This window comes from Populus trichocarpa, chromosome 6, assembly GCF_000002775.5.
Source record: "Populus trichocarpa isolate Nisqually-1 chromosome 6, P.trichocarpa_v4.1, whole genome shotgun sequence".
In the NCBI taxonomy this organism is placed as follows: Eukaryota; Viridiplantae; Streptophyta; class Magnoliopsida; order Malpighiales; family Salicaceae; genus Populus; species Populus trichocarpa.
This window is the reverse complement of record NC_037290.2, coordinates 11,064,979-11,075,729: the sequence shown is the minus strand read 5'-3', so window position 1 is coordinate 11,075,729 and position 10,751 is coordinate 11,064,979. Positions and strand designations below refer to the sequence as shown.

At 29.7% G+C, this 10,751-nt stretch overlaps 1 protein-coding gene across 1 annotated transcript; it reads right to left on the bottom strand.

The window, feature by feature from the left end:
• Positions 1 to 7,024: 7,024 nt before the first annotated feature.
• Positions 7,025 to 9,589, bottom strand: LOC18100262 (pectinesterase/pectinesterase inhibitor PPE8B). Its single transcript, XM_006381479.3, has 3 exons — positions 9,149 to 9,589; positions 8,362 to 8,916; positions 7,025 to 7,838 (listed from the first exon to the last, which is right to left on the bottom strand). Exons 1-3 carry the CDS (start codon positions 9,480 to 9,482, stop codon positions 7,141 to 7,143), a joined length of 1,587 nt encoding a protein of 528 aa, XP_006381541.2. The 5' UTR covers positions 9,483 to 9,589; the 3' UTR covers positions 7,025 to 7,140.
• Positions 9,590 to 10,751: the final 1,162 nt, after the last annotated feature.

Sequence of the window (10,751 nt, the reverse complement as noted above, 5' to 3'; positions counted from 1 at the left end):
TGGATTTACTGACACAAAAAACATACCAAAAAAATATATATAAAAAATATATATACCGACGGACTTAATCTATTGGTAAAATCATCAGTGATTATATAAAAATATATATATTTTAAAATCTATTAAACAAAAATAGAAAGTAATTAAAATTAATTAAATTAATATAAATCAACACTTATAAAAAAAAATGAGATATGTGAAAGCTTATATTTTATTATCCTTGGAGCATCAAGGGCTAAAGATTTGTGAAAAAATAAAATATTTATTGAATTCCTCTTTTATATGTACTAGTATTTTTAGCATATGCTATATTCATAAAATTTATATAAAAATGCTAAAAATTAATTCTAATAATATTCTTCCAAAAAATCAAGAGTTTAAGATCTAATAAAATACCATGTACGAATAAAAATTAAATAAAACCATCTATACATTACATAAATATATAAGGTGCATGTGTGAATAAGAATATATTCAACTAAATTTTAAGATAATTATACTAATATTAACAGATTCTTCTATTTTAAAGACTTTATTTAAAAATATAGATAGGAATAAAAAAGTTTTTTCTGTTTTTTTAATAAGGAGTCCTTTTAATATTAATATTTTTTCAAAATATATAAATCCTATAACATATAAATATAACATAAAAATAACCAAAGTTTCCCTATAAAAAAAAGAACAAAGGTCCAATCAATAATTTATTTAATTTTGATATAATTTTATAAGTTTTAGATTTTAATTATATGGGAAATGAATAGAAATTAAAAGAATAGACATGACATGAATTTTATGACTCATTTTAAGTACGTAGTCTTCTTTTAATAATATTAGTAGCTATGGTGAAAAATTAAGAATTAAAAAAACTTTATGAACCTCTTCATCTAAAGAAGTGAAAAATGACATAAAACAATAACCAAGTATCTTATATATAAAAGGAATTAATTAGGATTCGATTTAATAATTTGATAAATTTTGATGTAAATTTCTTTATTTTTTATATTTAATTATTGCATTTTTTTTACCTGTTTTGAAGTATTTTTAAAGTTTTGATAGTTAAAATAAAATGTAAATTATAAAGTACTTTATAATGATTTAAAAATATTATTTGATATTATTAAAAATAGCATTGAATTTCCATATTGGTATTGACATATTGTTTTTCATTGTTATATAGAAAAAAGTAAATATTTTCTTATATGTTTTTAGAGTAAAAGTTTTTTTAATTTTGAAAGTAGAAATTTTTGCGATAAGATAATAAAGTCCTTTTAATATATTATTATTATTATTATTATTATTATTATGTGTGGTTGCCTGAGTGGTTGATTTCCTCTAGCAACTTGTATTTTTTATAATTATATCCTTGTTTGTCAACTACCAAGGGATATCTCTCGGTGGTGAGAATTTCGACAGCAATTCAAATCTCATAAGAGAAGCACTTGAGAGATTTTTTGTTCTTAAGTCGTGTGTTATACTCTTGATCTCAACACTGATACATAAGAGGACAACTGGAAAGGAATCATAACAAAAAAATTGGTGGTCATTGTATTATAATTATAATCATAATGATAAATAAAACTAAAAGAATTGGGGTTTTTGAGGCGGCTTCATTGTTCATCTTAACATTGAAGCTTTTTTTTTCACCTTTTTTTTTATTTTTTCCTCAATTTTTTTATTTAATTCTTTTGCAGCCAAATTTATAAGATAAAACTTTAAATTGTAATACAAAAACAAAATTAAAAGATAAAGGACCACAATGTAAAATAAGAACAAAATTGATGGGAATCTCAAAGTTTTTAGAATTTCTTATTTTGATCCAAAATATTATGTGTATATTTTTCAGCCTTTAAACTGGAAATACAAGAGAGAAACTCGATAAAAAATTATAAAAGTGAGAAAAATGTTGATTGACTGTATTTCAACAAGCAAAAAAGAGGATTTTTATGTTAATAGGTTCATCTTCCCAAGAGAAATTCAATAAAGATAGTTTTTCTCTTTAAACATGGTGAGAAAAGTAGATTGTGTTTCATTTAGTTTATTTTGATTCAGTTGATTTTTGTTTTTTTATAGTGATTTTAGGGTGTTTTGTGGTTGCTATGTGTTTTTTTAGGTTTATATGGTGTTTTGGAGATGTTTTTAGATTAAAAAAAAAGTTGGAAATTAGGTTTTTAGGGTCCGAAAACATGAGCCCTAATTTTCTAAGAAAAAGATCAATCGTCGACAGGTCACCTACCATTGCAAGTGACTTGTTGTCCACCTTTATATGAATGTGTTGTGTGCATAGAAATAGGTGACAAATCATCTACTATTAATGTAAGAAAAAAAATAGATGCATATCTAGTCTTTCAAGCCCAAATATGTCTGAGTCTTTTATTAAGGCAAGTGTGTGGCCTTGACCTATGATTGCCTGACCTTTTGTTTTTTTGTTTTTATTATTGTCCTTTCCATTAATTGTTTTTATTTAAATATTGATATTTTTATATTTTTTTTAGTTGCATAATACTTCAAAGAGATTAGTTTGGTTTGTATAAAACAAATACCGCTTATACTTTATATGAATTAATTGTATTTGTATGAAGTTTTTATAACAACATAAACCAATTGTTATTATCAACAATATCTAGTTGTTAATAATAAATCAAAACGAATAAAATAAAAAGAACAATCGGTGTAAAACATTTATATTTGTATCTATTTTTTTATTTAAGCTATGAAGATTAACTTCATGTTTTAATATTTAATTAGTGTTAACAACTCTTTTAAGATTTATTGGTTCATATAATTTTTATTTTATTTTATAAAGCATAAATGATATCTTTTTGTTTTTCAATTAAAAAAAATTTATGATACATAAAAACATATACAAACAAAAAAAAATCACATTAGAAATTGACTTGATATCCTATTTGTAACGTAAACCGAATATATGTGTAAGCAACATATTTGTGTTTTTGAAAAAAAATCATATTATTTTAAAATGTATCGGAACGTTAACACATTTTTTTATTATGTTCAAAATCAACTTGGAATTTTACTTTTGGCACAATGCGAGAGATAAAACTATTAATATGCAATTGATTTAGGCTTTTCAAAAAGTGTATTTTATTCGTTGTTTTCTAGAATTAGGATTTTTCCCTATGAATGTGATTTTAATATAATTTATAATCGTTAGGGTTGACCTGATAGTTAAAAAATTTTATTTCTTTTCTTGATTTTCTTATTACAAATATTGAGGATATCATCTAAAAATATTATTAAGAGTAAACCAAGTTGATGTAAATGTATCTTTAAGATTATGCTACGAGAATTTTTTTTCAAATGGCATGTAATTAGTATGAGAGATATCTTTATAGTTAAACCTTTTTTAAAAAATAAAAATAATAATTTTTACCTATTAATTTAATAAAATATTTTCCTAGTGAATATTATTTCGACATAAAATAAAAAGACAAGATTTAAGATGAAATTTCTCGACCCACCAGGCAAAACATATGGGTTTTTTTTTTTTTTTGTCATAACCAACTTTAGCTCAAGTTCCATTAAAGAGCATTTTTTATAAAATAAAACCTTCTTACGGAATGTTAGGTTTTCACGAAACTTATCTTTAGCCTCTATCCAAGCATGAATGCTTTCATTTTTTAAAAAAATATTTCTAGTGTAAAAAGTCTCAAATTTAGGATATTTCATTGCACTAGTCTTTTAAGAAACAAAGTCATGCAATGTAAGTTAAAAGTCGGACAAACTCCAAAAAAAAACCTTATTTAGAAACTGTCTACCAGTAGAAATGTAGCCAACATTTACTAGGAAAAAAAAAAAAGCAATCCTAAAATAACAATCTTATAGGTTGTTCAAATTCAAAACAGAGTTAGATGTATTCTTGGCTAATTATAAAATAGAGGTTCCTAATTTCAAGGTCAAAAAAGGCTCCAAAGAGTTCCTGCTTTATACTTCTTGGAGATTCCAATACCATGATTGCATAACCAATTTTAATGCTCTTATTCATTTTAGAATCCTAAGACTGACTATTTAATAGGTAATTAATATTTAATTCAATAATTCCAACTTTATTATTGCTTATCTTAAGTTTAATAAATATTATAAATCATAATCCAAGGTAGTTTAGTCCCATAAAGTTTTTCCAAACACTAAGATAGAGAAAGAGAAAAAGGCAGTCTCTTGCTTCTTACTAGACATCTCTTATGTGAGCTACATTGGAAGGATGGAACTCGGAATCAATTCAGTCTAGTATTGGTTATCCCTCATAAGATGTAATCCTTAGGGTAACTCTTTTAGCATCAAATCCACAAATTCTACTAGCACACTTTGTACTTGTTCAGGGCATCATCATCATTTTCCTCTATAACACTACTACTAGCATTAAGGCATATACTACTCCCTCTCTCTTTATCTCTTTCATGAACCACGACAGTGGCAACAAGTTCTTTCCCTTACCAATTTTAGTGGCGACTTCTTTTTTTATAGCTAAAAAAATTATATGTTTCCTTTTTTGTATAAAAGGCGTGCATATATTTTTTTCATTATTCACAACACTCTTATCAAACTATCATGACCTACCCAACAAAATATGGCACACATCCACTAAAACCATGTCATACTAAGCATTATCAAAATAATTTTATACCATGAAAAAGAAACAAAAAAAATCATCTATCAATAACTACCTAAGTGTCTTTATTTAGTTGAGTCCACTTGCAAGGCTTAGGGTGCCTTTTAGATTTTAGATGGAGTTTCTTCAATATCTGTATAAACACCATATTCTCACAACTATCACTGTCAATTATTAAATTACATGTCTTATCCTTTCTGGTGCATGTGGAATGAAAGATGCTAGTATAATTCTAATCTTTACTTGAATCTTTATTAAATGTCAACAAACTCTTTTATATGATTAGAGTAGCACCATCATCTTTATGCAGAATCTCTCCATTACTTTTAGAATCATCGTAGTTAAAATCATTTAGCTCTTCTATCAATAAATTCTTTTCTGGATGACCTCTAGCATATGACACTCATTGGCTCAATATCCTAGTTTAACATATTCCTCACAGTGAATTCTAAAATTAGAACCCTGACCTATTATTTGTTGAGTCTGAGTTTGTTATAGTTTGGGCTGAGTAGTGATTGCTCTCTAATTATTATTGTTTTTCTTTTGGAGTACTAGTCAGCTCTAAAAATTTGTTGATTGTCCAAACACTTTGTTGCTTCTTCATTATCAAGGCCTTCTACTATGCCTTTGATATTGTTCATAGAGACTACAAACACAATACATCTTCAATGGTCTATCATAACCCACTTTGATATCTTACCACTAGTTGCTCCTTTATTTTTAGCAAGTCATTCCTTACTACTAATTGATATGACTTGTTAGTGTAATCATCAAGAGACTTACCATCTTATTTTAGTGTGAGGAGTCATTGATACAATTTCTATGCATGATAAAAAAAAAAAAAAAAGGAGAGAGTGATCATTTATCTTCTTCTTTATTTTTTTCTCATTCATTGATTCTTGGTTTTCCTTCTCGCTCTTGTGTCCTCTTCAATTACTCTCACTAAGTAAAATATCCCCCCTTCAATCTGATGATGACTGTCTTCACTCTTGTCTAATCTAGGACATCCTTGTATTAAAAAACTTTCAATATTGTTCATCCAGTCAATAAATTCATCTTTTTGTAAAGTTCTTGAAAAGTTAGAAAGCTTCACCTAAAATTCTAAATCCCTATGATAATCTTTCTGATAAAACAAATACCTCATCTGCAACAGGTTATTGATACTGGCCAAAGACCTATGGCCACTCTCCTCTTGTTCCTATTAACATAAAGTTCTTTATGCCAACTAATAGGTTAACTATATGATTTGTCTCTATATATCCTCGATCATGAGCTCCTAAATGTTTTTATCTCAAGGGTGAACCTTCTCGTCATTTCCTACATGATAGAGTTAATAGCCAAATATAATTGCACATAAAGAACCATAAATTCATAGTTTTATTTTCAAAAGATAATTTTGATATATGTCCTGGGCTTTTAACTTCTTAAATAGATGAAAAACCGACCATTACAATGTAATAAAATCAGAATTCTACAACAGAAAGGAAAAAAAAATGCATAAAATCCAAAAAACAAATCAAGAAAAAATAACAAAATTAGCTTAAATAGTATCTTCGTTCCTTAATTTGAAGGTCTTATAAAGGTGGGCTGGTGCAAGTATGCCAACCCCACTATAAAACTAGGCTTTTAGAATAACCTGAAAAACTTGAAGACCGATCTAACGATCAGATTAAAAATTATAGCTTTTTGTAACCAAGTTATTGGTTTGGTCCTATATCTGTTAGGCTAACTACAAGATCTGTTAGTAATAGATTTTCATCTGACTGTTTAGAATTTTCAAACCTATTTAGCCCGCCTACATCAAATAGGAGGAGAAAATGTGGTTTCTTTTTTGTTTTTTTATCTTTTCATGAGGAGTTTTTTCTTTATACTTATTAAGTGGGATGTGTGCCTAGATGGGTTAAAGAGTATATTTATCATTATCTCTTGCTTTTAAGTATTTTGATAAATTGGTGTTTTGTTCATGATTATCTAGAAGTGAGTTTTGGTGTTAGGCTAAATGATTGGAATAATTTTTAAGCAGAATTAAATTATTCAAGAAAGTTCGGATAAGAAAAAATAAATAAAATGGGGATAAGATATCCAACTTGCATATTATATTTTGTATTTTTTATATATTTTTCCTATTTCTCAGTTTTCTCTCATTTTCTTTTTTCAAATTTTCTAACTGATTTTTTTCTTGTTGAATTTTTTCTCATATATTTTTTTAACTTGATTTTTGTTTTTGCTTTTTTTGTTTTTCATACTCACTAAAAATATGCAGAAAAAGAAAAAGAAAGTAAAAATTATGAAAAACTCCTAAAATGACTAATATTTGGGAAAATAATGAATTTGTATGAAAAGGTATTTTTGTGATTTTTTTTTTATTTTTAGGAGAGTTTTGATAAAAATAAAAGAGGGGTCAAATTTGGGTTATGATATACTTATTTTTTCAAAACCCAAACTAGTCTGCAATCCTTGGAACAGCTTCAACTAAAACATATTAAACAAATCGAAAATCATGATTACATATACTAAACTTCCAATCCTGCTGTGTATCTCACTCCTGTTGATGGCAACCACAAGTTGCCTTGAATGAATTGGGCCACTGTGTAATTATTAGCCTGCGTGGAATCGTTCAACATATGAAATCCAGGCCACCTAACCCTCCTACCTACACCAGCTCCTGGGCCATAGTTGATGTATTCGCCGTAGTACAAAGTATCCAAATACACATTGCCATTCCACTCCAGCCATCCTTCTGGTCTTATAGCATTGCTCATGTAGGATTGCATAATTATGGTTCTTGAGAAATTTTTCCAGGGTCTGCCAAGGTAAGTGTAGGAGGAGTTGACATAAGGCAAGAGATCAATATCTGCTGAGATGTTGCAAAATTGGAAAGAGTAGCCTGTTGGTTGATTTGGGTCCTTCCGACCATGAGCTGTTACCGTGTTCTTTTGGTCTGGTAGGCCTTTTCTGGCTAGAATCTGGCAGTTTTGGAACACTGCAGTTGCATCACCGAAAATGAAATCCACCGTCCCACTCACACGGCATTCCCGGTAGAATTGACGCATTGTATGTGTATAGAGTGAATCCTGGTAGCTCTTAATTTCACACCGGAAGAAGACTGATAGGTCTGAATCAGATCGGAGAGCAACTGCTTGGTGTTTTGAAGGTCCTGCGGTGTTCTCAAAAGTGATGTCTCGAGCTATGAATCCTCTGCCGCTGACCGCTGCAGACGAGAAAAAAGTAGTGTCGTTGTTGTAAGATTAGCCACTGATACTTCAGAAAATTTAGAAAAACAAAAGTACTGCATCATATCCAAATCAGATTCTTAATTGACATAACGATCAGGTATATATAGGGAACTTATGCAATCATGTTCAATAAGTAGTAATTATCAAGGCCAGCAGGCCATCACATGTTACTAATAAAATAAAATATAGGGAAATACTTCAAATTTCTATATGGATGAATCGCAGAGTCAAATTTCTATATAAATTAGTCATATTTATGCCATGTCAGTGTCACTTCAAGGCATAATTATTGAAATACTTCAAATAGAAGATCAAAACAATCACAACACTGTTTACTATGAGGAAAATAACATGTAGATCATCTCACATCTCAGGTTTGAGAATATCATTTTTTATAGTAGTATTATTATTATTATCGAACGCAGATAAAATCCACATCAAAACCATCTTTTCCATAGACAAAAAAGCAAACCACCAAAATTGATAGTTCCAGCTTACCGAAGGTTGCAGAGCGAAAAGTTGTCCAACCATCGATAAAGTTCCGGTTACCGGTAATGATTGTAGCATTCATACCCTCTCCGACCATCATCAGATTCCATTTCTTCTTCTTGATGTCCACATATTCATTGTACACACCTTTCTTAATGTAAATGATGTGTCGATGCATGCTATAATCAGGTGCAGCTGCTACTGCATCCATTATCTTAGTGAAATTCCCAGTCCCATCTGCTGCTACAATTACATTAGGAGTGACCCCATTTAAGACTAACAATTTGCGGTCTTCATGCTTAACCCATGAAGGAAATCGGTCATTATTGCCACTTTTGCTACCACTGAAGCCACCTCCACTGGACTTGGAGTTGGTATGTGGGTCCACGTTCTTGAGAAGTTCTTGGACTGATGAAGTGATTTGGTTAAGGCTACCTGACACCAGACCTTTAAGAATGTTGTTAGTACCATCAAATCCTTCAATGCATGTGTCCTGGTTAACAAGTGCAGCACTTAACCATGTCCTTAAATCAGAACTCAAATCGCCGGTGCTGTTGTGTTTACCTGCAAATATAATGAAAATGAGAACTAAACCAAATTAAAGAAGAGAATGAAGAATTTTACATAGTAAAGATGAGGTCCCCTCTATCTTACATGGCAAAAGAGAGATTTGGTGGATACTAAGTGGAATTGGAACCCCATTACTCTCTTAGCATTATGTAATACAAAAAAAAAAAAAAAACAACAAACAAGCAAACTCAAGACTGAATGCCAAGAAGAGGATGCTGTTCTTTACCATTAGGATTCTGGGAAGCAGACATGGACCAGCTCAACTCATCAGCAGAGAAGTCGAGCAAGTCAAGACAATCAGTTATGGCATTGGTAAGGCGAATGTCACCAAAAACATTGCCGAAATTTGAGATTATAGAGATGACATCTCGGATTATATCAAGAGTGCTCGTCAAAGATCCCACAAATTGATTTACAGGTACCTTCAAGCAGTTATTCTGGAGATCATCAGTGATGGAACTTGCACGTGCAGTACATACAGGGAGGAAAAATGTAAGCAACAAAAGGAAGAGTGAAAGAGTTGAGATTTTAGACATTCTAGTGGGGTGTGAAAAAGTCATCGTGCAATGAATGTTATCGAAGTCATAAACAAGAAGAAAGAGACAGAGAGAGAGAGATGAGGAGAGGTGTTCAGGACATGGATTTGTATTGTAGAAGTGAAGAGAGGTGTGAGTGAATATTTAAGGCAAAGATCAGATGGGTGTTGGAGGGCAGGTAAGGGAATTTAAGACAAGGTGATGGCATGGGTCAAAATGTGCTAGAGGGTTGAGATGGGGTCCTCAGTCCTCTCTCTCGCAACTATTCTTATTTTTATCATCAATGTGTCGGCGGTCACACTTTTTATTTTTATTTTTTTCAGAGTCAAATGGTCGAATCCATAAATACCAAAACAATCACATTACACTAAGTCATTAAATTAATAATGAAATTCATTTTAATCCTTGCAAATTTTGTATTATCTTCATATTGCATGCTATGATATGTTTGGGGTTTTGGAGATCGTTACAAGATTAAATGACAAATCAAATTTACATGCAAGGTTTTTAGTCATTTTAAAAAATAAAAATTAAATTTGTTATTCAGAGTAAGTAGTCTTATCTCATATGTATTTTTCAAAAGGTATGTAAGTCTACACTTTGATACCTTAGTGTTTATTTTTTTTATATATTGATCCCTTTTCTTTTGAGATTTTTTATTTGGATCCCAACCATTTGTTTACGGTATAATGTCTAAATCTTGAGAGATTAGAGAAAAATAGTCAGAAAATTTAAGGAGAGAGAAAGCTCTCGGGTGGTTAGATTACGACCACTAACAACTTTAGTTTTAGTGTCTATAGAGTCAACTTTGAGAAAGGAACTTAATGGAGGTGATTTCCACCTTTAATGATGCTAAAAAAAATATATATTAGAATTAAAAGAAGTTTTTATATTTGAATTGATTTTTGAGTTTTTTGGTTAATTAGAATGTGTGTTATTGTTAAAAAAAAAAAAAGGTTATAGAGGATCATGAGATGATTTACTCAAGTTTTTTTTGTGAGAAAACAATTATTAGAATTTAGGCTTTTACAGTTTAAAAAGTTTATTGAAAAATTAAGATTGCAAACGAATGACACATTGTGTTGCCTTGTAGGTGATGTATTGTCCACCTATTTTTTTTATTAAAAAAATGAAGGCATGCGACAAGCAATTCGCCTTGTAATTGAAGGTATGGGCTTCTATGTCCAAGAACCTAGGTTTTAAAATGGTTCGGACGCATAAATTAGCCCTTTAATTTTTTATTTCAATATTTTTTTCTCATTTTGCATTGTTTAATTAGATTATTTTTAAATG

What these genes read in the sequence shown, in the direction of transcription:
- LOC18100262 (XM_006381479.3), bottom strand. Translation starts at nt 9,482, where the DNA reads ATGACTTTTTCACACCCCACTAGAATGTCTAAAATCTCAACTCTTTCA. An exon ending in TGCTTCCCAGAATCCTAATG is followed by an intron (nt 8,917 to 9,148) that starts GTAAAGAACAGC and finishes TTATATTTGCAG; the next exon opens with GTAAACACAACAGCACCGGC. An exon ending in TTTTCGCTCTGCAACCTTCG is followed by an intron (nt 7,839 to 8,361) that starts GTAAGCTGGAAC and finishes TCTCGTCTGCAG; the next exon opens with CGGTCAGCGGCAGAGGATTC.